This window comes from Platichthys flesus, chromosome 4, assembly GCF_949316205.1.
Source record: "Platichthys flesus chromosome 4, fPlaFle2.1, whole genome shotgun sequence".
Taxonomy (NCBI): Eukaryota; Metazoa; Chordata; class Actinopteri; order Pleuronectiformes; family Pleuronectidae; genus Platichthys; species Platichthys flesus.
Window position 1 is genome coordinate 21,681,677 of NC_084948.1, and position 17,084 is coordinate 21,698,760.

The window sequence follows — 17,084 nt, forward strand, 5'->3', positions numbered from 1 at the left end:
TGCTCAAAAACAGAGGACAGTCATGACACTACATCAATAACATATCATGTTATATCTTTCATACTACATTTCATCATTCATCAACATATTTATTTATTTACGTATTTATTTGAATCTTAGTTCCTCCTTTATTTCAACATTCCCCTCCCTATTTATTTGCATATATTATTAGTGTCAAGGCGCATCTCTATTAATTTACTAATGATGTGTGCCTGGCTTTAATGTGATGGCAGAATAGTTCGTAGATGAGGTCCCTGGTGGCTGTCTGTGTGATTCGGATTAGCTTCCTGTCTGTTATGTCCACATTTCTTCCCCTCAGTGAGCGTTTTGTCGCTAGAGGCCAGTCTGAGCGTGTGTGTGTGTCTGTGTGCGTGTGTGTGTTTGTGTGTATGTGCGTTTGCGTGTGTGTGTGTGTGTGTGGTTGGACACAGAGAGCAAGAATAGAATACAGACGAGTACAAGGGGTTGTTGTGGCGATGTCCTCTTGTTTATTTTAATCACAGGTTTTGCAAAAAAGGCTGCAGTTTACTAAAAGCTTTATCTGTAAGCCATATTTCAACTTTTTAACTGTTGACGTTTGGTTTGTGCTGCTTCTGCACCAGTTAAAAATATTTTAAGAGCCAAATATGAAATTCTACCATAAATAGGACATTTTGCATGCAACAATGGCAACCAAGCTATTTTGAAACAGCTATGTTTTGTGTCGAGAAAGCAGCAGAGATGTGCGTCAGCTGCTGTATTACCCTGCAGTATTATCAGACGTGTCATGCAGTATTATTTGAAATGGCACTCTAATTATGAGATAATTCTGTAAGATCATGTTAGTTTTTTCCTCCCCTCTACCTCACATCCATGAAAGTGGAGTTACCGTTTACCTAAAACGTTTTGTTGCTTCATTTACTAAAAGATAATCCAACTCATTATCTTAATAATTGGATAAAGTCCATGTCAGTGCTCCCTCTCTTCCTCTCTCCAGTGCTCATCATTTAGTCACATAGCCTCTCACCTTCCATGTCATGGCTCATATTTCACAAAAAAACATTCAAGACCCACTTTTAATATAACCTAAGACTGCGTTTATTCACGTGAAAGCCTTGCAAATTAAGACGTGTGATTTGCAACTTAATTTGACAATTTTCTGTGGCTGGAGAAAGTTGACGATGTCCCCACCTGTCGAGTTGAGCACACTTATGTCTGCTTGGATGTTTCTCAGCTTTAAGTATTTCAACATATCAGATCATTTCTCAGTTTCATCTAAGGAATTCATAATTAGTTCCTGCTTTGACCAGAGGAAATCATAAAAGTAAACATCCCCATTGCCTTATTTCAGCTCCTGTACAGGAGTCAGATTTGGTTTAACCCAAACACGCCCCTCTGTGCTGAGACTAAAACACTCTGTGGAGATGCAGCTAAACATTAGGGCTTCTGTTAGTTGGCTAGAAGTAGTTAAACATTGATACGTTCCTAAAAGTTTCCACCATACATTTCTCCTCCACTTCTTTCTGCTGTTCTTGTTCTTGGGGAGCTCTGGGTCTAACCTGTCAAAGTTGAATCGTAGCAGGTCGAGCACCTCACCATGCTTTGCACTGTAATTCTGGCTATGTAAGCAATCTTAAAGAGACAGTATTTCTTTTGAGAGCTTCCTTTTGAGTCTGGAGCACAAAAGGAATCTGATTCAAATTTATTTTTTTCAACCTTATCTGTGATATTGCAGCATGAGTTAATCATGTGTGGCTCTACGGTCTGACTCTTTGACAACATAATGAAGTTAGTATTTACCCTTCCTGCCTTGCTTTTTGCTGCAGTGTGCCTGCCTTTTCAATTTGTGAAATTGACAAGAACGTAATACCTGATAACCATTTTATGCATAACAGTATTGCAAGTTGTTTTTATCGAAGGAAAACAAATGTATACTTACAGATTTAATAGTGTATTTTTATTACAGGAATATGAGCTCTTATTTTGACACTAGGAAGACTCCCTGACCTTGTTGTGATTTGCAAACTATGAAAATTAAATGTAGCTTAAAGTATTCAGTCAGATTCAGATGTTCATTGCAGTATTTTTAGGTTCATGCTCTGATCTGAACTCTGAAAATATTGATGTTCTATTTATTTTGGGGAAGAGTTTGTGCAAATTAGGCCGATTTCGACAAACAATTATTGTAGCAAGAGAAAAATGATACTGTCTCTTTAAATCTGTTTCTGCATCTGTGAATAGATGTAATTAAGGCCCTGTCTGGGATGTCAGGTGTAAGGACGGCCCTCTTTGTTTTCTGTAACCCTTTGAGTGCTTGAACGAGGTCACTTCTCGCGTTTACATGGAGAGGTTGTGATCTACTCCTCCTTAATTTCCTAGAATAAACACCAGAATTTATCTAATTTATCTAATTTCCCAATTGACAAAATGCATAAACAGCCTCCTAAATTGTGGCTTTAAAGTCTGTGCTGCTCCTTAAGTGCAGTTTGTTCAAAAACCTATTTAACCATGTGGTCCCCTCAGGTCCTCAAAGGGTTAATAACGCCTCCTGCCTTGAGCTTGTTCTTTGAATTCTCTTTTCAACCTGGCTTTTCAAATGTTCTGTACTCAAATCTTTTTTCCAAAAAACAAACACCTGTTGCTTTACATGCTAATATTAAAACAACGTTTGTTATCTCCCCAGAGTTACTGGTTTTAGTCTGTGAATGTGCCTTCTCATTCTGGTTTCTGTTCTATATCCTTCGGACTCTCTTTGTTTTATCTTCTGGCTGTTTGTTTTCCTCCTTTTTCTCTTGACTCTGCATGCCCTTGTATCCTAAATGACTGAAATCAAATTTTACGAAGTGTTAGTTTGACAAACCTCTTGTAATGATAGACCTCTTTCACAGTACTTTGTGATCTTTCTCTCTTTCTCTCTGCCCATGTTGTTGTAATAAATATTATTGTTGGTATTGCTGAAATGCGTACCGTCTTATTTTCTCCTTTTTCCTTTCCCGAAAGGCCATAAAGTGATGCGATGTCAGGCTTACAGCTCTAGATCCTTGTCAATTTCACAAATTGCTTTTTGTACCTGAGGGTTCTGTCATGCAAAATAGGAAGGGTTCAGTGCGCCGGTTTGTGTGTCCGTGAGTGTGTGTGAGAGAAACTGAGAGGGAGACGTGGAAACTGAAGTGTTGACAAACGTGTGGAAGCTGTATAGATCTGTCAGTTAGTGTTAGTCATTAAAAAACTGATCACAAACAAAACAACGCACGACACCCAGGAGCAGCAGTGACAGAGATTTTATTAATGTTTGAACATCCATCATGTAGGATTTAGAATTAGAGTTTATTGTCCCCAGTGAAAACGGAGCCGAGGATTTGTCCACTACAAAAAAAAGCAGCAGCTTGTTGAAGTAGATGTTGACAGTAATTTTCTGTTCAAGATTCAGCCCAGGCATCAAAACAACACGTTTACTCGGCTTGAGATGAATTATTTAACACGATTCATGTGGGTATGGGTTTGAGGATGTATTCTTCCAACATGGTGTGTGCAACAACGTGTATTATTCAGCTGCTAGGCTAATAACAAGGCAGCTGCATCGGATCATAAACATGTTGAATAATAACATCTGTCATTGCCAGATTATTGCAGCATTTGTTTTCATATCTTTTGTGAAAGTGTAAAATATGGGGAGGGAATATCACACAACACATCTGATCTCATTCTGTACACTGTTGACTAGGCAGAACATGGGATAGATGTCAAGCTCCAGCTTCAATTCACCGAAATTATGAAAAAACTAAGATAAACAAATATTTTGACACTTTCTGCAGTGACACTAAGCAGATTTTGGTTTTATTTGTATGTGTTTTCATAGATCTGTAAAACATTTTGCCTCCATCTCAGAACAATGGAGGTGAATTGTGATTCATTTAGGGGAAAAATTACAGATCAGAGATTCAACAGAACCATTTCTCTCCAAAAACAACAACAGCAATTCTTTTGGATAATCCGTAAATTTTCCTTACAATCTCCCTCTTTGGTTCAAAGAAGGGCAGCAACCAACTATAATTTGATTATTTTCTTGAATTATGTATTAATCATTTGGTCAATGAAACACCATCAAACACAAGGTGCCGTCATTAATCATCTTATTTTCTCTCATCAATCCAAAACAATTGACTGTACCAAAATAAAGCAGCAAATCCTCTCATCAAAGAAGCTCAAATTGGAAAATGTTTAAAATGTGTTACTTGAAGTATTTATAGATTGGTAAATAGTTACAGCTAATCTTTCTGTCAATCAAATCATTGATTATTTGTATCAGCTCTAACATGTAAGCAAATCCTTCATTTTGAGAAGCTGCAAGGGTGTGATGCCTTCACTTGAGAAATTAATTAAATTCCTTTCTAATCAATTTAAGCACTAGTCTGTGCAGCCCTAGTTGAGTAGTGCTGATGAAAACTGTTCACAGTAAGGTCAGTTAATTAGGGTAACTGGGATATTGCTTTTAGAAAAAAATAGAACTAAAACTATCTCTATGGCTAGATTTACATGAAAACATATGTTTTGTAGTTTGGGTGAACTGACCCTTAAAGGGTTTTTTCCTCAACACCTCACTATGACTAAAGGATCGTATATCACTTCAACAGTGGATAAGTAGCATAGTGATAATCAAAAGCAATTTTAGTTTCTCAGGCTCATTTATCGACATCCTATCATGACAGCTTCTGTGCTACTCCTAGGAACCACTGGTATATATGTGTTGTCATTACAGAAGGAGACGACCTGAAATTTGACCCGTTTGGCACGTCGGGCATCAGCACCCTGACCAGCTTTGACTGGTCAGAAAGGGAGGAGTGTCTGTCGGGTGAGGTCGGACGGCCACAAGTCCTGGATGGAGCTTCTCTTCCATCCTTAGGCCCACCCCAGAGGAAGGAGCTCACCGTCGGCAGTGTAGAGAACATCACAAGCAACTTGGTAGATGACAAGTTTGAGGCCTTCGCGGACTTCAGCTCTGGTGACCAAGGAGGTGTTGACGATGAGGACGACTTCGGAGACTTTGCAAGTACCGTTTCTGAAAAATCCGACTCGCCCGCTGCCACAGCTGACACAGGCTCAGAGGGGAACCAGAGCGAAGCCCCAGATGAGTTTGCCGCCTTCCAGGGCGACAAGCCCAAGTTTGGCAGGTCGGACTTCCTCAAAGCAAGCACTCAGGCCAAGGTCAAGTCCAGTGAGGAGATGATCAAGAATGAGCTGGCAACCTTTGACCTGTGCGTTCAAGGTGAGCCAGTCACCTTCACACCTTTTTTAATGCAAACATTCTTTATAATTGACTTATCTCTTAATCAATCAGTGTAATTGTGAAACAGCTAGTTGATTGTCTTGCTTTGTTTTACTCCATGTAATGTGAATATTTTTGGGCTGTTGATAGGCAAAAACAAGACATTTAAAGACATTAGTTTGGATTCTGGGAATATTTGATTGACTAATAAAACTAGTCAATAAATTGCTTAATCAAGGGTCATATTAATCACCTGCCCATAACAAGTTACCAATCCCAAGACAATGTCGCCAAATTTGTTTCTACTTTCGTCTCTGTAATAAATTCAAGACGACATAAACCAATGGAGAAAACCAGTAAATCCTCACATTTAAGAAGCTACAACATGTGAATGTGTTTCACATAACTTATTTAGTCAATCAGTTATTCAAATTTTGGGAATTCTCAAGCTTCTCCTTCCACCCAGTTCCGACTCGACGGCTCCATCAGATCTGTATTAAAGCTGTCAGACATTAGATGGCAGTGTTGAGATGACGGCCCTGCTCCAATGGCAGTGACTGATGAGATAGATGAGCGGATTTACAAATCCATGGGCAGAAATTAACCATGTCCACTTAAAGGCTGTTATTTTTACTGGTGTAATGTTCCACAAATAATGTATTAGTCTTTTCCTGCATGGTGATAAAAGCACATGTATCCCTTTGATGTATCTTCATCGGCTGGATTTAATGTGTGTGAAGTAGATGACTTTACTTACTCATCTTCAGCAACTGGAACAGTGATCTGATCATGTGGGGCTTTGGGGTTATATGGGGAGGATGATGCATGTCTCAAACACACACAAAACACACACCTGGTTGCACAACTGTCTTAGTGAGGACACTCATTGGCATAATGCATTCCTTAGCCCTTTACCATCCAAAATAAATGCCTAACCCTTAACCTAACCTAAACCTGTTATTAATCATTTGAGTGAAGGCCTTATATCTGGCCCAAACTGCTCCTGCATCCACCCTCCTTTCATTTGTTCTGTTTCCATAAACATCTTCAATCACACACACCCAGAGAAGCTAAGATTTAAAATCCCAACATCGGCCAAAATGTCCTCACTCCGTAGTATGTAGACACAAACTGGTCCTCATAAAAACAGCTGTACAAGAGCACATACACACACACACACTCTCTCTCTCTCTCACTGGCAGTCCCACTGGAATATTGAGTTTTGCATATGTTTGTATCCATGTTTGTTGAGGTACCCTGCCCAAATTTGTCCATTTGTGAGTCCCTATGAATAATTCATAGCTGCATATTTGTGTGTCTGTTTTGTATGTAATTATTGTTTGTCACAAATTAAGTGCTGTCCTCGTCCGGGAGGAAATAGCTGCAACAGAGTGACAGTGTAATGATTGCAAACAAACGGGTGCATATCTCAAAATGAGTCATAGCCATGGGTTACTAAATTGAGGGAATTATTCTTTTAAAGTTTGTATATGTGTTTGTGGTCCTCTCTAACATTATCTCTCTATTCTCTCCTGTCTTTGCCTCAGGCTCCCACAAACGCAGTCACAGTTTGGGTGAGAAGGAGATTGGCCGTTCGCCGCCGTCTCCAGCTCCGGAGCAGCACTTCAGGGACCGATCTAACACCCTGAGCGAGAAGCCCGCCCTGCCCGTCATCAGGGACAAGTACAAGGACCTGACTGGGGAAGTGGAGGTGAGGAGGGCGCGTTGATAACCGCACCACATGTTATCTGCTGCCTAGTAACCTCCAGACTTCGGCTCAATACTCAGGACAATTGTCCTCTGTTCTGTTTTGTCTTTGTGTTCATTCAAGATAATTTTGTGCTGTGTTGTTGCAGGAGAGCGAGCGCTACGCATACGAGTGGCAGAGGTGTCTGGAAAGTGCTCTGGAGGTTTGTATGTGTTTTGTGTATTGTGTCTGACATCGTCCCATGGTGACACTCTATTGTGAGAGGGACTATACTAAACAAACAGTAGAATAATTAAGGAAAGAAAAAGCCACTGAAATGCTTTTCAACCTGTTGTTACAGTGAAGGACAATCAAACTATGTTTCAGGACCAATTGTTTATTTACCACCTGAAGCTTAACTGTAGGATTCAGGACATGGAAGCGATTGACCAATCAGATCAGGCTGGGGTTTGACAGAGATAGGATCTTAAACCAAGTGTTTAAGACAGAGGCTGAAAAGAGGAGCTGCAGCAATGGACATTATGAGGAAAGTGATAGTTTCTGATCATCAGAGCATGTAAACCCTTTCAAATGAACTCTAATTATAATAATAAACCTGAATGTGAGCAGAATTTGTCTTCATATTCCAGCAGTAAGTGAGACAGTGAACAAAAGTTTGTTTTCCAGACAAGACTAATCAAATCTTGTCTGAGTCAGTAGTATAGTTTTCTAGCAGGACACGTCTTAGCTGAGGATTGTGACAGACTGCTGGTCAACTGCTTCATGATAATGATGATCATGAGGAGCTGAAATTGTGTATAAGCACTAACTCTGGTCTCTGTCTTCCGGCACTAAGGTCATCACCCAAGCTAACAACACCCTGAACAGCATCAGCAGCTCCTCCGTCTGCACAGAGGTCATCCAGTCTGCCCAGGGAATGGAGTACCTGCTGGGTGAGGAAACACGCACCACAGTGCACCATTATACCGCCATACAAGTCAGTGCTAGCTTCATATTGTGAGCAAGAGGCTGTTAAAGAACTCTGTGAGTGGCCTCGACCCTGTGAAGGTTACAGGGCCAAGGACTAGTTTAGAAAAAGCTATGATGTGATGGCTTCTCTGCCTGGTCGACAAGGTCCCGCTCCCTTATTGTGTCTCTCTGCTACTAACAAGCTATGGCCGACAAACGTGTCACAGCAACTGTACACAGCAAATGGAACACAAATGAGCAAGTAAACATTATATTTATAATTTTTGTGCTTGTTGTATTTTTCTCTCTCTCAGGTGTGGTGGAAGTGTACCGCGTCACCAGGCGTGTGGAGCTGGGCATCAAGGCGACGGCGGTGAGCTCTGAGAAACTGCAACAGTTGCTGAAGGACATCAGCCGTGTATGGAACAACCTCACAGGCTTCATGTCTCTGGCCAAGCTCGCTGTAAGACACTCGAAAAATGATATATCTGCCAGAGTTGCAAAGCTCAGAAAACTGATATACATGTATACAGCTGCTTTTACTGTGTTCTATCACCAACCAGACTTGTTTACATGCTCATGTGCAGGTTACTCAAGAACGCATGATAATAGAGTATTGAAGTTCAATTCATAATGGAATGGCTGCCAATAACATGATGAAGTGTTAGTGAATCTAGTGTTGTGTTTGTGTTTCTGTTTGTGCCCCTCTGTGTAGCCTCATGAAAGCTCCCTAGATTTCTCCTCCTGTATTCTGAAGCACGGCATCAAGAATGCCAAGGAGCTGGCGTGTGGAGTGTGTCTGCTCAACGTCGATTCACGCAGCAAGGTGTGTAAACACGCACACACACACACAGGCAAACAAAATAACTCTTAAATGAAATGTTCTTCTCATCATCAGCAAATAACGACTGACATTTCCTTGACTTTGAAACATCTTGCAGAACAAAGAAGAAAGCACTCTTGGACGTCTGTTTAAACGAGTATGAAACTGTCAAACTAATTTCATCCCACTCTGTCCCACTGGGGAGCGAGGGTCCTGTTCTCTTACCAATAAGCCCAGCGGGGGGCCAAAGTGACTCAGTTCCAGTGCCTGGATACACAGTTAGAAAGCATAAACCAAAAACACACTTATATTGACTGTTCACTGAACCCCACCAACACTAGTTATTGACAGTAACTCAGGCTGTTTCATTATCCCACAGCTCGAACACAGTAAAGTTTAGAATCAGGGCAGATTCACCACTCAAAGCTCTCTGTACCTTTTCAGTGGTTCATTGATTTCCAACAGAAGTGGACACGAGCGGCTTCTCATTTCCAGCCGGTGACCATCGATCTTTCGTAGACTTAAAAGGAGCCAACATTCATGAATTGATTTGAAAATCTTGTCAGCGAAAAAAATATGTTTTTATGTCAATGTTTCGAGTTCATTTCTACCAGATGTGCAGTGAAAAAGTAATCATCCTCACTATCTGATGAACCAGGTCAAAGACATCAAACTCTTTCCAAAAAGTATGTTGCAGTTTTACGATGAAAACTTATTTGATGTAACAGTGGCTGGTGTGTAAAACTTCCACCAAATCCCACAAAGAGAAGGACAGAGCTGCTCTTGTGAGACTAAACTTGTCTATACAGCCAACAGACTTGTATAGACGACACAGGCACCTCATGTCTAGTTACAGTTGCCGAGCTATTATTGGCTAATCACAGAGGGTGGGGTTTAGCAAACTGATAATGTAGGTCATTGTCTCCTGGCTTTTGTACAGAAAGTGTCCAAGGATAATGATGTGTGTGCTCTTGAGATAAGTGAGAGAGCAGCGCTGTCACTTTGGCACCTCAGGGTGAGATTTTACACTCTGGGATTGGTTCCTCAAGACCACCGAGGTCGACACTTTGTCTTGGAAGGGTTTCATTTTCGCTTCTGTCGCCTCCATCTCAAGGTTTCTCCTCCCCTCTCTAGCTTTCGGCTAACAACCCCTCAGTGTTTCTCCTCACTTATTTACTCTGACTGGGGCACTATGTGCAGAATCACTCTGTGTCTAACTCCTCACCTCCGGTGGCTGTGAATCTCATCGGCGTGGGCCATTAATGGTATTCACACACCCTGCGGTTTCGAGGGCAGGGTGGCGGTGCTGATTGTTTTTTGTGTTCCCTCCGCTGCTCCGCCAGAACCAGATGGTTGGTGCGGGCAAGATATGGCTGACTGAGAGGCATCAAGGCTGCGAGCAGATGTGGCTTACGCATTAGTCATAAGCAGGGAGTGCAGCTGATAATAAACCTGAGCAAACAAACACACTCTCACTCACACCTCTCTCTCTCTTGCGTGCATACAGGCAGGCTGAAATTAATGCAGTTTTATTTCGTTCTCTGTGCCACTAGCAGGAGATTAATAACCCATCTTTTAATTACATTTTTGGCAGAGCCTCGCTGGTAAGAATGCATAAAAGCCAAGTGGAGAATAGCAACCCCTCAGAGAATAATGAAGTGAAAAAGCACGTTTGCTTCAGCCGACGGCGCTGATTGTTGCATTGTCCTTTAGTGAAGAGGCACTGATTTGTTTTTCTACCAGAGGTACAGAAGGGTGGAGCTGTTGATGTGCCAGTGGCTTTAAAGAAATGAAAAACGCTTGACAGATTAATGGCTCCTGCTAAATTCATGCTGTGAATTTTAATTTGTTTTATTAAATGGTCATGATTTATTGAAACAAATTAAGCCAAAAAATCATATTGTAATATTTAGGGCTGACGATCTCAGTCTCACCCTGGACTTGTTGGAGCAGTAGTTTTGGGTCGGCTGGAGTCAGGGATGGGCGCCGTCAGCAGCTTAATCTGATCTCAGTGTGCAACTCAAAGGCAGCAGCAGGTTAAAAGTTTTATCATAAGCGATACTCCTCAGCTGATGAGGCTCCAGCTCCTCCGCTAAATGATAAATGCTAATTTGAGCAATTATAGGGAGAAGCACTTGAAAGGATTTTAAGTTGAATAATTTAGCATTCGTGGCTATTTATATTAATGCAGGTCCTGAAGCGCCTCAAGGATTTAGACTGATTATTGAGTGTGTGCGGTGTTGATCGTGGTGCTGATTTGAGTTTCGATCCAAACTTTGTCAGTTTAATCTGAATGTTCATGTCTTGACAACATTGAGCTTCATAAATCTGTTATTAGTTTGCCCATCCCTGTCGCAGCATGCTTTGATGGGGCAGGTTAGCAGGGTTCTTACACGGCTAAAGGGAGAGTAACCAGATCTGAAAAGTCTGGGCATTGATCAAATCCAATTTCCCCCCAGAAAGATGAACAAAAAGTCATCACAAATGATTTTAGATATCCCTGCTATTTTTCCCTGTACTGAATAGTTACAACAGACAGATCCATGGATTGTTGTCCTGCACTTCTGCCATTATTGCGGTGGAGAGCTGAACAGAAAATGATTTTGCTGACAGTGAGAGCAGAGATGTTTATGGATAATCACAGTCATTAGATGCCTCCTCTTGGCAGATAAAGCTGGTCTCTGTTAACGTGGAGTTTACTGAGTCTGGAACAGGTCATAACACAGGTTTTGTGAGATACTAATTCTGAAGAACTGTGTCTGTCCGGTCGGTCCACAGTCCACATTAGCTCATTTATACCAGCAGGAGCTAAATTCAAGCTTATAATTTAAATCATTAAACATAATTATTTCTTGCATTGTAATCACAAGAAATGTGACACTTCATTAAAATAAGAATAGGGCTGAAACTACCCATTACTGCCATTTTAGACTCAGGAATTCTTATATATTTAATATAATTAACTACATGTCAGCAAATGGTTTTAAAATCTCCACTGGTTCTAAATCAGAAGCACATGCCACTCAACGGATCGCACCGTTTCCAGTGGCTCCTGTTTGTCAGCAACTTGCATCAGAATATAGATACAAATATGAGGATATAATAATAATAAACTAGATTTAGTGACTTTACCATTCAACAGAACAGCCCATTTGTTAAAACTGAAGATAATTGTAGTCGATTAAAACTTTCTTCAAATGTCCAAAATATACTCTTTATTATTTCAGCTGTATTTAGCTCTGTTTTAATGAAAGGAAAAAATCCTTTAACAATCCAATTCTTCACACACGTCCCTGTTATTTGTGGGTTTACTAGTGAACGTCCCTTCGCAGTAATGGCAGCTTGTTTACTTCCACCTACTGCCCAGATGTGTCTATAATCAACAGTTACCGAGCTCTGATAGGAAGATGCTATGAACGCACCTTCCACAGACTCAGGTTTTCAATCAATATTGGAGATTGATCGCCTCAGAACACGTGTATGAACCCTGACGGTAACAGCTCAGATTCTCTGATGTTTTCACATCCAGACGTTCTGGTGAGCGGGAGCTCTGTCCTGCTGAAACAGTTCCTCTCGCTGTTTGCTCTGCTTGTGTTTGTCATTCTGTGCACACGTTTCTTTGCTCCGGGTTCTGCATGAATATGCCTCAACATGTTGACTCCTTATGCTTACAGGCATTGACTAAAAACAATGACAGCAAGTCAAGGGTAATTATGTCTTTTTTTTATGTATTCCTATACAAATATCAGATAATATAGAACAGCAGAGTGTAGATTGAAAGCAGATTTCAATATCTAATCAGGCGTTGGCTCAGTCTGGCTCCTCAGCGTTTAAATGCAGCTACAGAGGTCGGATGAATCAGCAGTCGCTCATTTATGTCACCGGCTCCAGGTAGGAGAGCCTGAATACCCGGGCTCTTGTTTCAGAAGGTTTAATTACGAACAGCACCAGTTTAAATTATGCAAGTGTCATGCAGGTGAAGTCTGAGAGAAGTCTGAGAGTTTGAGGAGGAAAGGCTCTGCAGTGAAAACAGGAGGTTTTTACAGTGCGTCATTGTGTGACCACCCTCTAACATTTCCAGCGTTGGCAGTCCCGAGAGCATAGAGAAGTAGGTCAGGGCACAAAAGACCTCTGACAGGAGGGCGAGAGAATGAGCAGAAATGTGGAAATGTGTTGAGCTCAGCGTGAGAAAGTCCTTCATCCAGCAGACAGGTGGAAGGGACGTCTCTGGCTTCATTGTGTGTTGTGGTTGTTTTCTCTGGAGCTGCTGCATCCTGCATGCGTCCCCTCTCCTCCTGCGTGGGAGGCTCTGATTCACTGCACATGACTCATCCCCCTCTCTCTCTCCCTCTCTCTCTCTCTGGCTCCAGCTCCAGTGTTTCACCGGGGATGCAAACTCTCAAACCGCACGTCGCACACATTAGCATCTCCTGATTGCACACACTGGGCTACAGCTGGGCCCAATGAACACGCCGACTCGCAGAGTGAGAGTCAGAGCTCCGTGTCTCCAATTCAAATTCATCCGTTAATTGTCGGCGAAAACACAATTTACGGCTTCAAACTCTTCGTGTTCAGCCGTTGCATCACCTTGCGCTTTCATTACAGTTATTAACATTTAGATTTGCTGTGATGAAACACTTGCACGAGCAGATGCAGCCAAATATATATCTGAGTCAATGTTGGGTCTTAGCTCCTTGTGTCTCTTTCAGTGTCACGTGGGGAACATTTATTTATTCTGCTACAATCACAGAAACACCAAGGAGGCCGTGTTGTCTCCGCAGGTCTGTTCAGTAGCAAAATGTGTCACAGCACCAAGGAGCCTGCTGCTTTGAATTCAGACATGAAAGTCAGGAAACAGTGTTAGTATTCAGGTTTGCTGAAAGTCTATAGATTTCTTTATTCAATTTTGACACAGTCATTTAAGTTTAGACGTGAGCAGTGATATGTTCACAGTATGGGGCTCGTGCATCAGTTCTAAAGAGATTTACACTTTTCAATCCTATCAACTGTTTTTTTGTTATTTAAGTGCAGTTTCCCCCCCCTCGGTTTCTCTAGTCTTTCCTAGTAGACATTCCAAGACCCTGCAAATCCAAATCCTCTTTTACCAAAGGTGGCTTTTCTCATGCATAACTTTGCTGGGATGTCCTGCAGGGTCACGAAAACAGACGCTGAGCTGTGGCACCTCTGTGCTGCGCTGAGGAAAGATGTGATTCATTCCCTAAATCAACAATTATGACCTTATTTAGCGATGTAGTCAATCATAAGAGTGTGTTTGTAGTGATTCTTGAAGGTAAGCAGTGAGGAAATTAAAAATAACAGCAGAGCAGAGTGAGCATTGAAGAGACAAACTATGAATGAGAACTAAACTGTGGACTAGATCTTTATTCTATGCACTATTAGGACTGTTAGTCTTTTTTTATAATCATCATCACTAACTTTCTGCATATCAACTCTGCTTATCTCAAAGGCAGAATAGACACATTGTGTGATTTCATTCTTACTTTAGTTCCTTTTCTTAATTTCTTTGATCAAATAGATTAAATAAATGTGATTTTTAAATGAAGTTTGAACCGTATTTGATTTTGTTTGTCAGAAGCTACGCAGATGGTTATTTAGCAGTTAGCAGGACCATTATCTCTCCATATAAGTAGATTATGCAAACTGTGAAAATTAAAACTTACTCTTCAGTAGCAGTAAGTTGTCATTTAGAAGTCACTGCAGTTTAGTTTTAATGTACGGGATATCTTTTTAGATGTTGAGGTAAAGTGTCAAAAAGTCAGGCTGTGTTTTTAAACCCTGTTTTCCTGCTTGTTGTGGCTTTGTAGAGCAGTCCAGTGCTGCAGTAGAGTGTAGACGTCTCTCTTCCTCCTGTGCGCACAGATGGATTTCTCGCCTTTTGTGATTCGGGGGGGTTTCTCATATTTCACCCTTTCACTCTGACAGGCGTTCAACTCCGAGACGGACAACTTCAGGCTGCTGTACGGGCGCCACCAGTACCACGCCAGCTGCGCCAACTTCTGGATTAACTGTGTGGAGCCTAAACCCCCGGGCCTCATCCTGCCTGACCTGCTCTGAGCTTGAGCTGCAGCTGCCAGGGTAACAAGACACGGGCTAATCACCATCAGATAGGTGGAGCTGCCGCGTGGGGGCTCACCTTGGGTGGAAAGCGAAAGGAGGACATTTGAAGTCACTGGATCCCTCTATATTTATTGTTTTATATCCTGAGACCTCCTTTTCCGTCACACTTTATTGAACTTAAGCTGCGTTCACGTCCTCATTCTAAATATTTACCATCCGTGGTGTTATTGTTACTCCTCTGCCCTCTCATCAAATCACCTTTTAACATGTAGGTCGACTGTAAAACTGAAGGTGATTCGATTTAACGATGCTCTGTCAGATGATTTCCACGGCAGCGGACTAAATAATCGTATTTATGAGGTGTGCAATAGGATGAGAAACACTGGCGGAGGACGTCTGTAAACATCTTTTTAATGTCACTTGTTGCTTTGCTTCTGTTTGAGAGGAGTTTTATTCATGACTTCCTTTATTCCCCCCCTGGAACCCGAGCTGCTGGATGATGAGCCTCTTATCGTGCTTGAATTACGTTCGTTGGGTCTGTTGTGATGAAACTCTGTGGCTGTTGTGGTTTTACTATCTTCTTGTAAATCATCAGCATTCGAACCCTCTCTGCTGTGCTGGAAGGCAGACCTTTTTAATGATCTGTGTTGAATTAACTGCTTTGAATGTCTTTTGCACTGTCTGACCTAATACCGGGTAATTTAAATTGTATTTTATAGGTATTTGTGATTCCGGGACTTGAAGGGAACTATGTTAGCGGTTGTGCATTTTTTCTGTCTTGGTGTTGTGTGCAAAAACAAACCTGAAAGTCTGGAAGAAAGTTGACTGTGATTGTGAACTCAAATTGCAGCAGCACTTTTTGTATGTTACAGTTTCTTGCTGTAGCAGTGCAGTAATGACCAACTGTAATGTGAATGTGAAGTAAATAAATCAGTATGCATATGGTTTAAAGTGTCACAGGTTATTATTTTGGTCAAGAGAGAATTGGTTCAAAAGTTTCAAAATAAAACACATGTAGCCACAGTATCAAGGTCCTGCTGATACACGCTCTCAACCAATCATTAAGTGTCAACCCATTTTTATAATGGTTAATTATTATTTAAAAATAAACTTAACAGGAACATGAAAATGTAAACAAACATTTATGGAATAAGAACTAGCTAAAATTAGAGAAACCATTTCTGAGGAATAATTGTAAAGTATGCAATGTGATTAATTTTTTCTTCTTTTTTTGTCTCATCTTCTAACATGGAGGTAGGTATTTAATCTTATATCACACCCAGCCACCAGGGGGCAATCAAGATGTTTTGGCATCACTTTTAGGAGCTTTCATGTTGTCCGATGTAATTTATGACTAATTAGTTATACAAGTAAATGAAGCAAAGACAAACATTTTGAGGAACTCTACTACTTTGTTTTTGTTGCTGTATTTACTTTTACATCAATTTTGTTATAGATTCAATTAATTTGAAATACATAATTAAGTAGCTAGATAGGAGCAATGCTATTTTAGTTTCCTGCTAGCATCAATCTTCTCGTCTCTTTGTTCGACTCCTCAAATATCAACCAACCCCTTTAGCTCAGATCTAAAATCTGCTTTGTTCTTTTCGGGTTGTGAAAACGTTTTTCTGGTATCCAACAACCGTTTTGAATTTTCACAGCCATTTCATTTACTTTTCATTCTCCCTCCTCTCCCAGGAAGCTTCTTCTTCCAATTAATGAATGTTTCTGCACATTTGAGCTCGATAGTTTCACTCAATAATGTACTTTCTCTGTGGCCAGGGGAGGCCTCATCTCCAGCACTTTGTAACAAAATGGAATAAATTCTCCTTCCAGAAGCCCGCTGGGCCCATCGCCGGCAGGTTGAGCTCAGCCAATGAAATGAGACGTCTGGGGGCTCCCAGTGAAACCAGTCTCATTATCGCTCTCACTTGTGTTCAGGTGTGTTCTCCAACATCCATTTTATGTCTCGTCGTTCCCTAATTCATTTTGTGCAGAAAATGAAATCCTCTCCTCTCACGCTGAACACCGGGATTACAGGAAATTACAAATGCTGAAATGTGTTACTGAGTGAAGCTGTGTAATTTGAATTGCTGACAGCCCCCCCCCCCCCGTGCCTGTCATCTTCACGCCTATGCTGCCGACCCCGTGGCTCCGGGACAGAAGTGAGATTACAGTGATACTGGGCTGTATTGACCGCTGCTCTCTGGTATTTCGTGGCTGTGGTCCATCACATTATTGATTTAAAAAGAGCAGCCTCTGCACATCAAGTTCAACTGAAT

At 41.3% G+C, this 17,084-nt stretch overlaps 1 protein-coding gene across 7 annotated transcripts in view; it reads left to right on the plus strand.

The window, feature by feature from the left end:
• synrg (synergin, gamma) overlaps nucleotides 1–15,747 on the plus strand; it is a 32,776-nt gene extending 17,029 nt beyond the window's left edge. For 4 of the 7 annotated variants that reach the window (XM_062385476.1, XM_062385478.1, XM_062385475.1 and 1 more), the window contains 8 exons: nucleotides 4,739–5,245; nucleotides 6,793–6,956; nucleotides 7,102–7,155; nucleotides 7,789–7,885; nucleotides 8,216–8,364; nucleotides 8,617–8,727; nucleotides 8,843–8,881; nucleotides 14,668–15,747. In XM_062385476.1, the coding sequence (XP_062241460.1) occupies nucleotides 4,739–5,245; nucleotides 6,793–6,956; nucleotides 7,102–7,155; nucleotides 7,789–7,885; nucleotides 8,216–8,364; nucleotides 8,617–8,727; nucleotides 8,843–8,881; nucleotides 14,668–14,799 (1,253 nt within the window). In that variant the 3' untranslated portion in view covers nucleotides 14,800–15,747. Of the gene's footprint in view, nucleotides 1–4,738; nucleotides 5,246–6,792; nucleotides 6,957–7,101; nucleotides 7,156–7,788; nucleotides 7,886–8,215; nucleotides 8,365–8,616; nucleotides 8,728–8,842; nucleotides 8,882–12,398 lie in introns of all 7 variants that reach the window. The other 3 variants (XM_062385472.1, XM_062385473.1, XM_062385471.1) reach the window with 2 other exon arrangements.
• Nucleotides 15,748–17,084: the final 1,337 nt, after the last annotated feature.